The sequence below is a fragment of the Pogona vitticeps genome, chromosome 1 (genome assembly GCF_051106095.1).
Source record: "Pogona vitticeps strain Pit_001003342236 chromosome 1, PviZW2.1, whole genome shotgun sequence".
NCBI classification, from domain to species: Eukaryota; Metazoa; Chordata; class Lepidosauria; order Squamata; family Agamidae; genus Pogona; species Pogona vitticeps.
The window spans coordinates 20,377,200-20,396,265 of NC_135783.1; the positions used below are offsets into that span (position 1 = coordinate 20,377,200).

Consider the following 19,066-nt stretch of genomic DNA (forward strand, 5'->3'; position numbering starts at 1 on the left):
CCCCATTCACTACCACACTTGCTCTTCCCTCAACTGCTGTCAGATCTTCTTTTTTCTCCCCCCCCCTTTTATACCTACATTCACACATGCAGATAACTAATTCCACATTTAAACCTGTATTTAAAACCACACATCCAAAGATCTACACAAACACTTACAGTATTTTAGAAAATTAAAAAGTGAGGCTGAGAGTGAGCCATGATGTTTTCCACTATGTGAGGTTGTGCCCAGCTCCTGACAGGCCCACGGCGACAGAGTGCACGCACTCACTGCACCACAGTAGACCAGATTAAAACAGAAAGAAGCACTGCAACTTGGCTGGCTGTTACAAGTGGGTCTACGCTGTTTGTAGCTATCCCTCAGCATAGAATTTTCTTGGTTGATTGCAATGGTGTCATTTCAGCCAAGCCCGGACTTGGCATCAGATGTCAAGCTTGGCAATAATGAGTACAGGGGACTCCTTGTGGTATGGCAGTTTTTTGATATATAGCAGGGTCCTTTCTGGGATGTAAGATCTATGAACCTTGGTAAGCTGGATGTGGTCAAACAGGAGATGGCAAGAATAAACATTGACATACAAGGTGTCAGTGAACTAAAATGGACGGAAATGTGCTAATTCAATTCAGATGATTATCATATCTACTATTGTGGGCAAGAATCCCGTAGAAAAAATGGAGTAGCCCTCATAGTCAACAAAAGAGTGAGAAAAGCTGTACTGGGATACAATCTCAAAAATGATAGAATTATTTCAATACGAATCCAAGGCAGACCTTTCAACATCACAGTAATCCAAGTTTATGCACCAACCACTGATGCTGAGAAGGCTGAAATTGACCAATTCTATGAAGACTTACAAAACGTTGTAGAACTGACACCAAAGAAAGACGTTCTTCTCATTACAGGGGACTGGAATGCTAAAGTAGGGTGTACTCATCCTTAAGTCTCGAGAGACTATGGTAACGTGCTTTGTATGGAGGATGTGGAACAGAGTCTAGTGTGGCTTACAGTAGGGAGTCAAGAGATAAAAGGAACAACAGGTAAGTTTGGCCTTGGAGTTCAGAATGAAGCAGGGCAAACGTTAGTAGAGTTTTGTCAAGAGAACAAGTTAGTCATCACAAACACTCTTTTCCACAACACAAGAGGCGAGTCTACACATGGACATCACCAGATGGGCAATACCGAAATCAGATTGATTATATTCTCTGCAGCCAAAGATGGAGAAGCTCTATACAGTCAGCAAAAACAAGACCTGGAGCTGATTATGGCTCTCAATATCAGTTTCTTATAGCAAAACCTAAGCTTAAACTGAAGAAAGTAGGAAAAACCACTGGGCTAGCCAGGTACAGGAGGCAGCAACAAAAACATGCCAAAGAAAAGGAAAAGCAAGAAAGCAAAGTGGCTGTCCAACGAGGCCTTACAAATACCAGACAAGAGAAGGGAAACAAAATGCAAGGGAGATAGGGAAAGTTACAGAAAATTGAATGCAGACTTCCAAATAATAGCAAGGAGAGACAAGAGGGCCTTCTTAAATGAACAGTGCAAAGAAATAGAGTAAAATAATAGAAAGGGAAAAACCAGAGATCTGCTCAAGAAACTTGGAGATATTAAAGGAACATTTTGTGCAAAGATGGACATGATAAAGGACAAAAATGGGAGGGACCTAATAGAAGCAGAAGATATCAAGAAGAGGTGGCAAGAATACACAGAGGAGTTATACCAGAAAGATCTGGATGTCCCAAACAACCAAGATAGTGTGGTTGCTGACCTGGTGCCAGACATCCTAGAGAGTGGAGTCAAGTGGGCCTTAGAAAGCATGGCTAAGAACAAGGCCAGTGGAGGTGATGGTATTCCAGTTGAACTATTTAAAATCTTAAAAGATGACGCTGTTAAGGTGCTGAACTCAACTGGAAAAGACCAATCTACATCCCAATCCCAAAGAAGGGCAGTGTCAAAGAATGCTCCAACTACTGTACAATTGCACTCATTTTACACACTAGCAACGTTATGCTCAAAATCCTCCAAGGCAGGCTTCAGCAGTATGTGGACCGAGAACTCCCAGAAGTACAAGCTTATGTTGCAGCATGACAGATGTTAGTACAAGCTGGATTTCGAAGGGGCAGAGCAACTAGAGACAATTGCTTACATGCGCTGGATTATGGAGAAAGCCAGAGAGTTCCAGAAAAACATCTACTTCTGCTTCATTGACTATGCAAAAGCTTTTGGCTGTGGACCACAAGCAAACTATGGCAAGTCTTTAAAGAAATGGGAGTGCCTGACCACCTTATCTATCTCCTGAGAAATCTATATGTGGGACAGGAAGTCACAGTTAGAACTGGATATGGAACAACTGATTGGTTCAAAATTGGGAAAGGAGTACGACAAGGCTGTATATTGTCCCCTGTTTATTTAACTTATAAGCAGAATACATCATGCAAAAGGCTGGACTGGAGGAATCCCAAACTGGAATTAAGATTGCTGGAAGAAATATCAACAACCTCAGATATGCAGATGATACCACTCTGATGGCAGAAAGTGAGGAAGAATTAAAGAACCTCTTAATGAGGGTGAAGGAGGAGAGCGCCAAAAATGGTCTGAAGCTCAACATAAAAAAAAACTAAGATCATGGCCCCTTGACCCATCACATCCTGGCAAACAGTAGGGGAAGATATGGAGGCAGTGACAGACTTTACTTTCTTGGGCTCCATGGTCACTGCAGATGGTGACAGCAGCCACGAAATTAAAAGACGCCTGCTTCTTGGGAGGAAAGTGATGACAAACCTAGATAGCATCTTAAAAAGCAGAGACATCACCTTGCCAACAAAGGTCCGCATAGTCAAAGCTATGGTTTTTCCAGTAGAGAAGTATGGAAGTGAGAGCTGGACAGTAAAGAAGGCTGACAACTGAAGCATTGATGCTTTTGAACTGTAGTGCTGGAGGAGACTCTTGAGAGTCCCCCAGACTGCAAGGAGAACAAAACTATCCATTCTGAAGGAAATCAACCCTGAGTGCTCACTGGAAGGACAGATCCTGAAGCTGAGGCTCCAATACTTTGGTCATCTGATGAGAAGAGAAGACTCCCTGGAAAAGCCCCTGATGTTGGGAAAGTGTGAAGGCAAGAGGGGAAGGGGACGACAGAGGATGAGATGGCTGGACATTGTCATCAAAGCGACCAACGTGATTTTGAACGAACTCCAGGAGGCAGTGAAAGACAGGAGGGCCTGCCATGTTCTGATCCATGGGGTCACAAAGAGTCAGACATGACTTAACGACTAAACAAAACAACAAGGGTCCTTTCTGCTTAACACTAATAGATAGGTGTACAGTGGTGCCTCGCTTAGCGATTGCTTCGTTTAACGATGTATTCGCTTAGCGATGGGTTTTTTTAAGGAATTTTCCGCATCGTTTAACGATGTTCTCTATGGGCGATTTTCACTTAACAATGTCCGTTTTTGCTCATTTAAAAGTGTCTTAAAATGTTTGAAACCTGTTTTAAATGCTTGGAATCGTTAGTGCACCTTGTGAAACATTTGCAAACTTAATTTGGCTTTGTTCTGAGTCTTCGTTAATTTTTGGTGAATTCCCCCCCCCCCATTGGAATGCATTGAACTGTCCGTTCAATGGATTCCAATGGGGGGGAAAATTCACCAAAAATTAATGAAGACTCAGAACAAAGCCAAATTGAGTTTGCAAATGTTTCACAAGGTGCACTAACGATTCCAAGCATTTAAAACAGGTTTCAAACATGTTAAGACACTTTTAAATGAGCGAAAATGGACATCGCAAAGCCATTGAAATGCATTGAATAGGCTTCAATGCATTCCAATGGGGGAAACGTTGTTTCGCTTAGCGATGTTTCCTATGGCGATTTTCGCTTAAGGACGGTAATCTGTTCCCATTGGAACGGATTAACCGGCTTTCAATGCATTCCCATGGGAAATTGTGTTTCGCTTAGCGATGTTTTCCCATAGCGATGTGTGTTTTTTTTTAACCAATTAACATCGTTAAGCAAGGCACCACTGTATTTTCAAAATACACTGAATGCCAACAATGTTTTTAGCATTAATATTTAGCAGGGTACTCATCTATATATTTTTTTTTCTTATTTTTTAAAATCATGAGACATTTTATTTATTTTTTTCTTACCCGTTATCTATCATAGAGCTCAACGTGGTCTGAGTAAGGGTGTGCCCAATGATTTTCCACCCAGGCACTGATCATTAGCAGACATACTTTGCTCCTGTGTGTGACTTCAGACCATGTCCCGGTATCACAGATATTCGAAGATAAGCTGCTTGAGTGGTTTCACAAACTTTCATGTGGCTCCAAAGCCAAATGCACTCACTCATTCACACACTTTCTCTGTATTGCTTGCATGCCTTCTGTCTCATACCTACGTACATTTCTCTCTCTCTCTCTCTTTGTTTCATATACTTACTAACACTTTCTGAGCCCCCTCTTCTCTCATGTACATATACTTTCTGTTTCTCTTAAACATCCATTCTTTCTTCACTAGATAACTATACTGTGAAGTAATTATTTGTATATATGAATAGGTAATTAATACTGAATTGGCAACTTCTGTCTCATCAGAAACAAAGAGATCAATTCAAACACACACACAGGAGGAAGTATGAGGTACATGTATGTGTGGTGCACACATCACACAATTGTTTAAAAAATGAGACAAGTGCATATATAAGACAGCTCAATGATGAAATACATACGCTGTAGCATGCATGGTTTTAACCACTGTGTCACTTTTCCTGGTTTGTGTCACGCAGGTTTTGGATTCTGACCCAGTGGATCAGACCCAAGAAGTGGAGGAAGACTTGGGCCTGCTTTACGATAGCCTTGAGGAATGCAACAACAGTGACAGTGGCCCCGAGATAGAGGATAATGAAAGTGTCCACAGCACTCCCAAGCCTACCCTGAGGTAAGAGTTGGCAGAGAAGATGCCAGTCCTGCCACCTCTGGCCCCGTGGGGGCTGGCCACCGAAAGTTTTGGGGGTCGCCAGGGTTTTTCATCTGTGCTTCAGAGACCTCCATCCTCCCTCTCCAATGATAAAAACAATCTGCCTCCCTGCAGAAATTTGGCAGAACAGTCCTGGACAGGTCATCTTAGAAGTAAGCCCTTTTATCAGACTTACCTCATGCAAGTGTATTCAAGATTGTAGCTTTCATTTTAACTTTTCCACGGCTGGGCTTTTTTTGCTGGCGCTGTGACACCAGGGTGTGGAGCTGATGACTTATGGGACACGGCTACTGGGTTTTTGATTCATTCACTGGGAAAAGGAGGTTTGGGGCTATAAAGTAGCTGGGTGATAAATGCTGATAACTTGAGGCTGACCTTGGATTTGACAGGCTGATCGAGAGCCCTGCGTAAGCTGCAGCAGACCAGCAGGGATTGATGGAGCAGCAAACTGAGGAGAGCTGGGCCTCATAAGTTAAAAACCCAGCCGCCCCTCCTTCAGAACCAGGCCTTTTCCTTTCATGTGTGAGAAAGTCAGGAAGAGGCAGGCAGAGAGGGATTGTTCTCTCTTGAGCTTACTACAGGAGAGGTTGGATTGTCTCTTTTGGTGCCCGTGTTTACGTAACCTCTGCTCCTGAAGGCCACGCTTCCTATTCTGATGGTTTTGAGGACAATTATGTGGCCATCTGAGAGACAGAATACAAGGGCACACTTGTTTGTGCACTTACATCCCTGTATTTTGCTCTGAATTAGAGGAAGGACCAGAACATCTGCTTTGCCTGCTCAAGATTCAAAGAAGTAAGATTCCTGCTTGAAACCCTGCAGAACCACTGGCAGTAGCGTCTGATCCAATATAAGGCAGCTTCCTAGATTCTTGTGCATTCCTTCTGATCTTGCATAATTCTTTGCAAAGATCGTCACAGAGCTGGAACTGTGGAGCAAAAAGAGGGGTTTGAAAGGGTCAACAAACTGGACAACCTTCGATTAGGAAAGAAAAAAGGTGGGTGGGTGAGTCTTCCTCAACCCATCACTGCCCTGTTGTGGCAAATTACAAGTGTCATCATACCCACTGTATGTTGGGGTTGTAGGACTTGACACTTTTGTTGGGCGGGGGTGTCCTGTTGGGAAAGCTGGGCTTTCTCTCTTAGGAAGAAACATTCCTAAGTTGTGATAGGTGAGAATGGGAACCTGTGATAGAGATTTATAAAAGGATCTCCCACCAAGTGCATTTAGCCTACCCTTCTGCTCTTGCAGTGTGCTTCGTTGAGGGAAGGGGGGCAGTTGGCCTACAGCTCACAGAATCACATGGCCAGCGTGATCAGTGACCTGTTACCCTCCCCACTCATCTGTTTCCCATCTTTGACAATTCAGACACTGTTTGAAAGAAGTATCTTGTGAGGCAGCCTGTTCTTTTATCAAGCAGCGCCTACAAACAAATCAGTAACGTCTTCCTAACATTTAGTTTAAATCCCCTTCATGTAATTTGAACCCCTTGGTTTGGGGCCCTACTCTCTAGAGCAGATTTGCCCCATCACCCATGCAGTAGCTTGTCATATATTTGAAATGGCTATCCTGTTACCCCTTCAGTCATCTCTACTCTAGGCCACCTGTACCTGCATCCTTTTGTCTTGGCTCATTAGGACTTACTCTCTAGGCCTTTCAATATTTGGGCTATGAAATGCCTTTTTTTCTGAAGTGGTTGGCATCAACTGCTGGATATTAGGGAAACTCTCTTGTTATAACTGCCAGTTGATGGAACTTCTGTTTTACAGCAAAGTGGTTTTGTTTTATAAGTCCAGAAATGGTCCTTCACATTTCTTATCCTCAAGCCGCATCTGTTGTTGTCTACAAAACAGTTGCTCAAGTGTCACAGGAGCTGGTGTAGAAGGTCAGGTTTATGTCTTGGACATCTTACATCAGGAGCAGTGTTGCAGAACTTAATCCCAACTTGTTACGACCATAGTGCAAAAATCCAGTGCAGTTAATAGTCCCAAGTCCATGCAATTTGGTTATGCCATGGCGCCCATCTATTCTAAAATCCAGCTGCAACTTAGAGCCAAGGCAGATCCACTTATCTTTGATCCTCTCTTATTAAGGTACTTCTGGATGACATTTTACTTAGAAACGTGACCATGGGATCAGAGCAGCATTTGGGTCAGCCTTCCACATGTTTTTAAGCATGGAATTTTATGTGTTGGAATGGTTCGGACCATGCCTTCCATTTGTAGTCGGTGGCTTCCCGTTCATTCTTCTTTGTTTCCTTACTAGAACAAAAAATCTAGTTGCTTCCAGATGGAGTGCTGCTCTTGCATGCACTCAAAGAACATGAGGTGGCTGCACATGTCTGAGCGTCCTGTAACATTCTGTGAATGGGGCGATGTGTCTGCACCATAAAACCTAGTCTCGAAATACTCCCTATCTGGGAGTAAAAGAGAACAAGTTTACATGGCCTTTTGTTTGGTGCTGCTAGGAGACTCCTACCTGGAAGCACCATTTGGTACTTGGGTATCTTGGGCCTGTTTATTCCCCACCATAACCTTTTCAAAAGCATTTGAGGATTCCCCACTTTGCTTCTCTGGGATACGGGTGGGCAACCCCTAGGCCACAGGCTGCGAGAGTCTGCCTGCTTCCCCCCCCCCCCAAAGCCACCGCCATCAAACACCTGCTTCTTTGGCTGAAAAATCTTAATTTGTTGGGAGAGACAGGTTGTTTTCCTCATTTGAGCCTAGAGGTGCTTTGCTCCGTTGTGCCCTTTCTCTGCTACAAAATAACGTGATTTTTGTTTTTATTTTTATCATTACTCTACTCACCAGGATCTGGCCCTTCCCTCTTGGCACCGCTGCCTTCCCTTCCTTCACCCCTTCCCCTTTCTTTCTGGTGCACAAGGCCAGGGCTCCGGTGATGGGTTCTGGGCTCGCTTGCAGTGTTCCCGGGGAGGAGGGGAGGGAACCGAAGCTGGGGAGGGATTTGCACTGGGTGACTTCTAGTGCCTTCACTTCCTCCTCACTTTTCTTTCTGTCCGTCTCTGTCTGTCTGTCTGTCCATCTGTTTCTTCTGCAGGCGCTTCTTTGAGGGCGTCTCTCACTCTGGTTCCCAGACTGAGATCAGTAGTCTGCACGGCCCGAAGGGGCAGGAGCAAGAGTCGGGCAGCCCTGTGAGTTGTTACTCCTCCTCCTCCTCCTCCTCCTCTTCTTCTTCCCCTTTCTGCTTTGGAGCTTGGAGAAGTCACTTTCTGGGACAACCACGCCCACCATTCCTGCCCATCATCAGCACCAGCATTCATGTTGGCTGGGGAGAGGGGGAATGATTCAGGCATATGTTGCCCCTCAAAGCCACTTTTCCAAGATCTTTTCTACCTGGGCCTCCCCTCCAGAACTTATATGCTGTCAAAAACAATCCTTGCTATATTTCTTTCTCCTTTTCCTGTCTTTGGATAAGCTGCTTTCTTCCCCCCCCCCCCATATAGGATTGGTGAGTTAGAAGCAGGCCAGTGGTACCGCTTGCTCGGCCAGGATCGCCTCGGTCCTTGCCGTTTGGGAGGGTTGATGGTTTTGCCCACGTAAACTGTCTCGGGGTGCCAGGGTCTGCTTCTAGCACCCTGGCCTGTGTGGAAGCAGGGCATATGTTCTCTTGGGCTTTAAGACCCCACTGTCTTTGGAACCACCTTGACATTGTTTCTTCCTTGAGGATCCTTGCCGTTTGAAATCCCTACTACTAACCAGATTTCCCCCCCCCTTCCCTGTCTCCCACCCCATACCTTCTTGCCCTCCCCCACTTGCCCAGGGAGAAGCAGAGAAGCGGAAAGTGGGTGTTCCTCGTGCCCAAGACGCGACTGCCATGGAAACTCCAGCTATGGTGAATATGGCTTTTGTAGCAGACCTTTTCAAGAGCTCCTTTCTGGGACTGCGGTGCTTAGATTCACCAGTCACTCTGCTGGTTGAAAGGTTCCGGGAGTTGTTCTCAAACTTTTGGGACCCAAATATTTTATCTCTTTTGAGGGGGGAACCTTGCAGAAGGTGGCAGTCATGGGAATGGCTATATTTATATCATCTGCTTGCTGGCAGCACTCCATGCAATGTTGTTCTGCACTTCCAGCATATGGCATGCCTTTGAACTGATCATTTCCCAGAGCTCCTGTTATGAGTCTTCCTCCCCCCCCCCCAGTGCCCCGTGCTCGAGCAGCAGATAAGCCATGACCATGGGAGCAGAGCACTCTTTGGGTCAGCATTCCACATGTCCTGCTGGGGTGGGGGGAGAGACGGAGGGAGGCAAAAGGATCCTGTCATTTTCAAAGACGTCTCTCTGCTCTCACAATCTAGTCCAAAGATTACCAGTAGCTGCCCTGGCCAGGCGCCTTCTAATGCTACATTAATCCACAAGGGGGCAGCACCGTGCATATTTGATCCCAGGCAGAGAGAAGCTCTCTTTGTATCAGGGTATCTCGCCCTTTCTTCAGCTATATTTGACCTGCCTCTCTGTCAAAGATAGAAACAAAACAAAACAAAAACCACCTTTAGTTTTCTGAGAAGGACCTCAGTAGCTTTACAGACATTCTGTTATATATGGACCATTTATAGTATTATAGCCCAGCCAGATGTTGAGGATCCATAGTAAAAGCCTGGAAATAAAATCACAAACTTGTAAAACCAGCTGTGGGGGTGTTTTGGTGTCAAATTTCATCTTACGGCTAGAGTTAGTTGTCTTTCTCCCAATTCTGTAGTCGAAGGGAAGCCAGATCCTTAATGGCTCCCACATTGCTTTTTATTAAAGTGCATAGCCTCTGCTTGGGCTGGGGGGGGGGGGAAGGATCCAGAAATATGGAAGTCCCCATATCAGTAAAACAGGAGATTACGTTGGGCAAAAAAACATTAATAGTCATTTAAGGTATTACCTAGGGAGTAGAGGGAAGTGGAGCCCTCCGTGTGGTGTAGTATGGTTCTTGAGTGATAATAGATCTGCCGGCACTAGTTGCAGACCCTTGCCTTGATGGCTGTGTAGAGTTTGTTCCATAGTCAAGCAAGCCTGGTGATTCTTATACAAAATCCAAGGACAAGGACCACAATACTTGTTTGTCTTGTGAGTGTTACTAAATAGTCCATGGCTGTAAGGATGAGTAGGAGATGGCATGTCACAGTTGTAGGACATGGGGATTGAGAGAGAGCAAACTCCTTAGTAACTGTCACTGTAATGCTGTCCAGAATCCTGTTCATATAAGGTGTATGTAACATTTCCTGGCTGACTCAGGCCAATAGATGGGGTTCTGGGGCATGCCTCAATTGTGTGCTTGTTTAAGTACCCAGCTTCATAACCAAGATGCATTCCAGAACTTTATCAATTAGTTCCAGTCAATTACTGCTATTTAGCAAATGATAATAGGATTCTGGCACCTGTGTCACACCTCTGACAACTTTGGTGTTCTACTGGTGGTACGCGCAACAGTAGTTAAGGACCACTGCTCTAGACAGTGTTCCATTTTTCTTCATGGCCTCAACTTCTGTCATGCTGACTTAGGCTGCCGAGAGCAGCTCTGGAGAACGGTGAGCTGGGAAACAAGAAAATGTCAAGAGAGAAAAATGACTATTTCTTTGCCTGGTGGGATAGCCAACGTGTCCGAAGGTTTTTTTGTTGTGGTGATTGCAGGAGGGACATGGGTCTGGTGAACCAGCTGCTTAGCATTCTCATAGAGCTCAAAACAAAACTCGAAGTCCTCTTCCACATCTCCTAATCTTTCTTGCACATTTCCTCAGGAGTTGGAAGCAGATGAATCCTGCCCAGGAGGACCCTCTGAGACGGTCCTGAAGGAGAGCAGTGTGGACAGGCTAGCCCAGCTGAGCAACATCAGCAAACCGGAGTTCCCAGCTACTGTTTCCCCCAGGTAAGGTTTAGGCTTCCTGGTGGCTGGTTCCTTGGATGAAGCTTGCCAGAAAACAAACCATGTTGGCTTCATAAGTAAGAAATAACTCTTGACCATGATGGTCTGTGCTGAGATGCGTGTTCTTTGATTTAAGTTACATTACAGGTAGAGTTCCTTTACAGGGAGAACCAGAGGGTGGGCAGGTGGAGAGATGAATGAAAAAAAAACTAAATTGCAGTTCATTGGAAAGTAAATTCAGTTGAAAACCATGAAGAATATCTCACCAGATAACTTTCCACTCTTAATTTGACTCATACATAATAAAACCTGGGATGGAAAGGACACTTGGTTGAGCTTTCAAAACAGAGTTTGGCATAGTTGCTTTTAATGGTATTTTCTTTGACTCTTCTCTCAGTGCAGCTGAAAGTCACACACACGCACATACATACATGCACACACCAAATTTCATAGATCCCATTATCAGTTTCTCTCTCTCCCTCTGATCTGCCACTTCTGCCATTGGGGGCTGTGGCTAGTTGTGTCTGCTCAGTAATCAGATAGGTTTCTTCTCTGGAAGCCCCCAAATCCTGTCTCTTGTTGATGTTCCTTCATTACCTTCCAGCAAAGCTGAAAACAAGCAGCTGTGGCGACCCCGCAGTATGTCTGTCAAGGACAGGCAGAACTCTAAAGGCCATGGTGACCGAACTGGCAGCTTGGACAGTGAAAGCTCCCCAGACTCACGGCAAAACACCCAGGTTAGATTGTTGAGGGGTGGCTTGTAGGGAAAGAGGCGTTCTCCTCCAGACTGAGTGCATCTCTTGAAAGGGGGTGGTGTCACAGTGCAGGTCCCAAAAGGACACAAGAAAAAAGAAAAAGAAAAACTTTGCTGCTTCTGCTGCTGTTCCAGGTGCCTCGGAAGTCTGTGTACGACCAGCTCAACCAAATCCTGGTCTCCGACGAACAGCTGCCAGAGTGCATCATCCTGGTTAACATCACTGAGTGGCAAGGTCAGGTAAGAGACTTTAGAACTAGGTGGGTGTTGTCTGTGGCATGTGTCTCATCTAAGGAAGCCCACCCTGCTTTCACCTCTCCTCAGATAAATCTACGAAATGCAAGGTAGGGTGTGTTTGCAGGGTACTTGTGCAGGGGAAGAGCCGTGCCGGATCCAACCAAAGGCCTATCCAATCCAGCATTTTCTTTATGAAGTGATCCTAATGCTGATGACATGCAGTCGCTCCTCCATGTCATCAGCATTAAGTGAAGCTGTGCAAGTGCTTGACCTTTTATTGGGCTGGATGAGGGCCAGTAAACTCAAGCCTGACAAGATGGAACCTCTGTGATTTAGTCGTTCTCTTTGGCAGTTGAGTAGCCAGCTTGATTTGGTTAGGACTGCATGCCCCTGAAGGAGCAAACACATAGCTTGGGTAATGCAGATGGATGCATCTCTGTCCTTGCAGATTCAGATGGACTTGGTGGCTCCAGATGCTTAGGGCCAACTTTGGTTGGACCACCAGATGCAATCATTCCTGGACAGAAGTGATTGGGCTGTAGCCATTCATGCTCTGGTAGCTTCCCATGTGGATTACTTCAGTTATTCTACATGGGATGTTCTTGATGCCCGTGTGGAAATTGCAGTTAGTACCACACCCAGCAGCAAGGTTGCTGACGGAAAAGCCTTTTGTGACCCATGTGCCATCTTTACAAGAATGGCAGGGGCTGCCAATACTGAGTCCAAGGTGTTGACGATGATTCTCAAAGCCCCGGGTGTATGAGCGAGCTCCTCTATCCGTATAGATCGGCTTGGTGGGAGGAGGGCTTCTCCATGTCTCACCGTTGAGAGTGGGGCAGTGGATGACTCTGGGCAGCTGCACCTCAAGAGAGCGAGCGAAACTTCTCTGTCCAGCCCGGGGCTCAAATGAGAGAGCCGAGCCAAGGCAAAAAAGGTCACCACATTATTCCATTCAGCATAAGAGTGAGTTGTGTTCTGTGTTTTATTATTTTCTGTATTTAAGTTTGTGATTTTCCTGCTAAAATAGAGTTTAGATAATGACCTGTAACTGGACATATTAAAAGGACATATAAAAATGCATTGTAACACCTAGTGGTGAGGGAACTCTTCCTCCAACTCTCTTTGGCATTGGCTCCGTATTTACAGAGCGCTCTGGAGAAAAGATTTCTTGTTTTTTTTAATGTTTCCTCCTGACTTACACTGTTTGGTGTGGTCTACTTTTATGTTTTCGTTTCACTTTTTGTCCATGTTAAAAAGCAGTTCTGTTTTTCACACAGCTTTCAGCTGCTTCTCAATATGTCAGCTTTCTTTTGTCTGTGTCCCAGGTGCTAATCTTCCCTTAGGCAGAACCGTGTGTGTGTGGAGGCAGATCTGAAGTGATCTGAGGGCCTGTGCAGCCTGTTAGCTTGAACACAGCTCAGGGGAGTTTCAGACCCTAGGAAGGATGAGCTTGGCAGACCCCTAATTTACCTGCTAAGCTCCCTGGAGCAGGGGTACAGGGTCCGGTCACTACCCGTCGCCCAACAGCATTTGTTACCTGTTCATTTTTTAGTCTCCAATTTATGTTAATAGGGGATGGCAAGTGTCCATCATTTTTGTTTTCTCTTGGCATTCTGGTTTTTGGAGTTTCCCATTCTTCCCATCCTAAAATATGAAGAGGAAAAAAAAACCCTGTTGTGAATTTCAGTAAATTCTGGAAAAACTCAAACCAAATGCTCCTCCATTGGCCAAATTCAGTGGATAGCTACATAGGTAGATCTTATGTCAACAGATCTCAGGTAGGATACCATAAATAAAAACGGAGTCTAAGACTGCTTGCCATCTCTTGGAGAATATTCATTTTTCGTCAGTCTGGTGGCTGGAGGATCTTGGGAGTTTTTGTCTGAGAGTCTCTTTTCCAAGCTCTGCTATCTCTGCATGTGTGAATCTGCCCAAACCTTGAGAACAGCCACAAAAGCCCAACCTTGACATCTGTTAGATTCGTAGTGGACTTTGTTAGGAATTCTTTCCCTAATGAGATAACTTATGACCACCTACTGGCCTTTGGTTTTGAAACTCCGGCTTTTAATATGTCAACATTTTGTTTATGTGACTGCTACTGTTTTCACGTCAGAACTCCTGTTTCAGGGGGTTAAGCCTGAAAATGTAGACATTGTGATGATAGTTGGGTTGTGAGATGGCAATATAGGTCAGCCCCACCCTGTCTTATCTCCCCCACACCACCGAGAGGTCATGCAGACCTTTGCTTGTTCAATGCCAAGTTTTGCAAAGGTGCTGTAGGCCTGTTCAACTGAACATACATACAGCGGTTACGCCAGGAGGTGTACAAAGCATAGATCCTTGGACCCTCCAGTTCCTTCTACAGTCCCCTCTTAAAACTGTCCACGTTGGTGGCAGTCGCTGCATCTCACGGATTTGGTACGTGTCAAGTGCATTTGTAAGAGGTTTCCATTTCTGTTGTGCATCCTGCTCCATGTTTTTGGTTTTATATCGGCAGTATCTGTGTGATCAGCTCCAAGAATACAAGCAGCCCATCGTCTCCACCTGCTCCATGGCGGATGTCCAGGCTGCCTTCAACACAATTGTGGCTCGCATCCAGAGATAGTGAGTATAGCCTGTAAGGCAACAAGAGACCCAGCCAGCAAGTGTCATGCAGTGGTTTGCCCTCTGGCAGGGGTGGGTGGGTTTGGGGGCACACCCTTGCTTTCTGTCACCAGGGTGAGAGCGCTCAGTTGGTGTAGTCCAGTATTTCCCAGTGTGATATCTCTGCATGTGTTGGACTACAATGCCCATTATTCCCAGCTAGCATTGTTATTAGCTGATGGGAGATAAAGTCCAAGCAGGATGGCATCTCCTTGGGGAAGTCTGGCTTGATCTATTGGCTGGTAATCTCCAGGCCAAATATTGGGAACGAAGTTACTTTTTTGGACCGTAGTTCTCAGAATCCACCCTAACTCAGCAGGGGAATAGGGTCCTAAAAATCAACTTTTCCAAGAGCTGATCTAGGCTGCAAGAAGGGGGTCACAGCAGGGCTGTTCTTTGGTTTTATTGTCCTGAAGCGGCAGCCCTTACAGATGCCTCTCTGCCTCATTTCTTTCCCTGGCAGCTGTAACTGTAATTCCCACATGCCTCCCCCAGTGAAAGTGGCTGTGGCAGGGGACCAGAGCTACCTGAGCATCGTCCTTCGCTTCTTTGTCGAACAGCTGGCCAGCAAGACCCCCGATTGGCTCAACTACCTCCGTTTCCTCGTGGTGCCCTTGGGTAAGAGCCTTGCTACGACCAGTTCAGTGTCGGAAGACCAGCTTGTCTTCTTAGCTGGGGATCCTTTTCTGTCCATGTCTTCAGGGTTATGGGACTACCTTCCCCGCCCTCCCAGTTGACAAAAAGAAAATGTGGGCTAGAGAAGAGCCAGTTGAACTAGGATTTTGGATATCCCTCCTCTTTATCTCCTCCCCTCTCCCTCTTCCCTCGGCTGCTTACTCTTTTGGCATTGCTTCAGAAGGAGAGAATGGGAAAGTTTGATCAGCCTGTGTCTTCTATGTTTTCTTAATGTTCTTTCAATGTTTCCATTTAACCCTGTGTCATCTACAGGCTCCCACCCACTGGCCAAGTACCTTGGTTCGGTGGACAACAGGTACAGCACCTTGTTCCTTGATGCAGCATGGAGAGAGCTCTTTAGTAGACTTGAGCCTCCCAATTCAGGTAATTGGCTTCAGGGGACTTGGCTGCAGCAGCATGGACTTGAGGGTACCGGGGGAGAAGAGCCATCGGAAGGCCCCTTTGGGCCTTGGTGTTCCCAACCTTTCAGTGTTCTGCCCTGGGCTTCTGGGAGCTGAAGTCCAAAACATCTGAAAGACGAACGTTTAAGAACTACTGGTCTAACGCTTTCACTCATCTCCTTCCAGATACAGTGGACATTCCTGGTCGGATTGCCCAATACATCACAGGTGCCAACGTCTCCCACCAGCTGCCCATTTCTGAGGCTATGTTAACCTACAAGCAGAAAAGGTAAGGAGGTTTGCAGCCCCCTTTCCTCTCCCCTTCCTTTGTGTGTGTATGCGGGGGAGGGTTCTGTCACTGTCAGGCACACACAAAGGCACACACACTTACACCTTGGTAAAAGAAGTTGCCAGTTGGAGCTGTGTTCTCCCTCTCATGGGAGTTTCTCTTCCTCCCACATAGGGTTCATGACCACATATCCATGCTTTCAAAGGTGATCATGCAGGGCTGGGCGTTGGGGCTCAAAAGTACAGATGGCCATCTTTCCATGTTGCTACTTGCAGGGGCCCCATGGTCAACTTTTCAATGGCTGTCGAGCGGCTCTCATTTGCCCAATGTTCTGCCCCGAAGCCCAGGACAGCAGGGCGAGGGTAGGACAGAGGGGTGATGGCAGGGCCCAGGAAAGACCAGCCGTGCCGCAAATGCCAGAGGGCAACCAAGGCAGTCCCGGATGGTGGTTTGGGGAATTGCAAGTGCTGTCTCTGTGCTTTCCTCCCCTGACAGTTCAACTGTGTGGGGTATCTCAGGCCCTGCCATTCTCTGCTTGCCCCTCCAGCCAGCGGGGATGGTCACACAGTACGTACCGCTGGCTTGCTGCCCTCGGTGGCAGGTGCTTGTGGGGCGGGGGGGCAAGGCCTTGTGCTTTTGGCTGGGGCATCTCCTGGGTCGGGTGCTGCTGAGAGCATGCATGGTGGCCCTTTCTGGGCACCCTTCAAGTGAGGACAGTGGCCACTATCCTACCCTTAGAGCAGGAATGTTTGCTCACAATTTATTTTAAAGCCTGGAGCATGGTTTGGAAAGACAGCAAATTGGGACAGGGTTATTCCTAGGGCCTGACAAAGTTCCCTTTGGGGATTGAAATGACAGTGGCTGGGGGATCATGGGAGTTATAGTTCCCCCCCCCAAGTAGCATCCAGAGCTCACCATTTTGAATAGAAGAACACCTGTTTCTAGAACAGCAAGTTCGAGAAACAAAAGCTACCCCAACATGAGATGGAGATGATGAGGAGAGAAGCAGAGCTGTGGATCACAGAGGGACTTAATGTGGGAAATGGGTGGCCAGGACTTGGCTTTTGGCATTTACGGATTTCTGCGATGGTGTTGTGGCAGATGCCTGATGCCTGCAAAAAGCCCTCTGCATGCAGCTGACTGCGACACTACAGCCGTAGTAGGTCTTACCGCATAGCCATGGCTGCATGGAGCGAGAAGAGGATCACCTATGGCAGAAAACCAAGGCTGGAGGTGGGGGATTGCTTTGCAACCTTGAAGTTGTAGGCTGAGCAGAGATCCCGGTGGGGAGCTCAGGACTCTGAGCAAGCATGTCCTTGGCTGATGTATGAACCTCTGGTCCGTGAGACGCTGGCACAATGACACAAACCCTCCAGGCAATACTTCGGAAGCATCCGTTTTCAGCAGATGTCCTGAGAGTCACATTCCAGATTGTAAGAAGGTTGTACACCTGAGGGTGTGGGGGGACATGATTGGGATATATAAAATGGTGCAGGAGGTGGGTAAAGTGGAGAGAGGGAAGCTCTTTTCCCTCTCACACAGTACCAGAACCAGGGGACATCCACTCCAATTGAGTGTTGGGAGAGTGAGAACAGACAAAAGAAGATATATCCTTACCCTAAGTATGTTCTTAGTCTGTGGAACTCCTTGCTGCAGGATGTGGTGATGGCATCTGGCCTAGATGCCTTTAAAAGGGGATTGGAGAGATTTCTGGAGGAAAATTCCACTGCAGGTTACAAGCCATGTATAATCTTGAGGCTTCAGAGGAAGGTACCCCCAAATGCCAGATGCAGGGGAGGGCGATCGGGAGACAGGGATCTCGTCGTCTCGTGTGCTCCCAGAGGCATCTGGTGGGGCTACTGTGAGAGACAGGAAGCTGGACTAGATGGGCCCCTGGCCGGATCCAGCAGGGCTCTTCTGATGTTCTTACGTGCCCTCTTGAGGACCCTTTGTCTGGGCACAGCTGCCTTAGAGGGCCACTCGTTGTGCTGTGACTTGTGGCTTTTGTAATTTCAAGTAAGGGGACCCCTTGCTGCTCAGGTCACTGATGAATCTATTTTGTGTCGTGGAAGAAACACATGCAGCCAATTGTCTGCGACCCAACACAATAAAAGCAAGTCTGCAGGATGTTGCCCTAGGTGCACTTACAATATTGCCATTCTCTTTGTTAAAATATATCGCCGCTAAAATCTGTAACCGTGTAACCATGTGCTGAACACAAGTGTTATGCATATTACCAACAAAGAAATTATCCAATTATCTGGGGTATTTTGACTCCATTCTCTCCAAATTTCCCACTTCCTGACTATCAGGCTAGACTCCCTCTGTTACTGCTCCAGATGGTCACAATTGTTTCTTGGCCTTGATGTATCATTGAGCTCAGGGGCTTTCAGATTTCTTTGTACAGCTTCCAAATGTCATCCGACAGCTTCTTCATACAACTTGCCCTGTGGCTCAGTGAGTTTTGGATTTTGTCATAGGAGAAGATCTCAGCAGTCCTCAGACGCATATAGTTTGGCAGAAACATGCACATCATTACAGGATCTGCACTTGCAGCGCGCAGTCATGGAGAAGCATGATTGTGTGGTTTATGGGTGCACATTTATTTGATACGTGCCGAGAAGGTGGTTCCGCTAATGCCCAAGTGAAGCTGAGTATACGTTACAGTGAGCATTCTTGCTAGATCTTGGAAAAGTTACTTTTGAAGCTGCAGATCCCTCAGCCCAATGTTTAAACATGCTGCAGGATTCAGCACATGTTCATGGGCTCTTTTGATGCTCTGTTGACATGAAAAATGATACTTGAATGTTAAAAAGGCTAAAAGTCACTTTGCTAGCTCTAGTATCCGTGTATTGATTCTCAGCACCAAGTAGAGGAGGGTTTGTGCCTTGTTGCCACATGCATGAAGAGTGGGGCGCCTGCCAGGCATCTGGCGTAATACAGTGTGAAACCAGGAGGGGACTGGCATGGTTGCCCACCTCCACTGGCCCTTGCCTCAGCAGGGGCCCTTCTGCCCAGGACGGAAAAGCAGCAAGCCATCTCCTTAGCACTGAAAAAACAACCTACTTAATCGCTCCATTAAATTTGGTTTAGGCGTCTGGATGAGATGGAGTCGTTCTATTAAAGCTGTATGATATTTTAATGTAATGTATTTTATTGTCCGTCTCAGTTTCATTCTTTTACTTCGTTTCTTATCCATTTGGAGGCCTAAATCCAGTTGGTAGTC

General features: G+C 46.4%; 1 protein-coding gene across 5 annotated transcripts in view; it reads left to right on the top strand.

Annotated features, from left to right (window-relative positions):
- LOC110080763 (phosphofurin acidic cluster sorting protein 2) overlaps positions 1 to 19,066 on the top strand; it is a 187,566-nt gene that overhangs the window by 159,938 nt on the left and 8,562 nt on the right. For all 5 annotated transcript variants that reach the window (XM_072989067.2, XM_072989077.2, XM_072989055.2 and 2 more), the window contains 10 exons: positions 4,782 to 4,933; positions 8,030 to 8,123; positions 8,753 to 8,824; positions 10,717 to 10,844; positions 11,446 to 11,578; positions 11,731 to 11,835; positions 14,330 to 14,436; positions 14,939 to 15,093; positions 15,424 to 15,534; positions 15,738 to 15,840. In XM_072989067.2, coding sequence (XP_072845168.2) covers positions 4,782 to 4,933; positions 8,030 to 8,123; positions 8,753 to 8,824; positions 10,717 to 10,844; positions 11,446 to 11,578; positions 11,731 to 11,835; positions 14,330 to 14,436; positions 14,939 to 15,093; positions 15,424 to 15,534; positions 15,738 to 15,840 — 1,160 coding nt within the window. The remainder of the gene's footprint in view (positions 1 to 4,781; positions 4,934 to 8,029; positions 8,124 to 8,752; positions 8,825 to 10,716; positions 10,845 to 11,445; positions 11,579 to 11,730; positions 11,836 to 14,329; positions 14,437 to 14,938; positions 15,094 to 15,423; positions 15,535 to 15,737; positions 15,841 to 19,066) is intronic.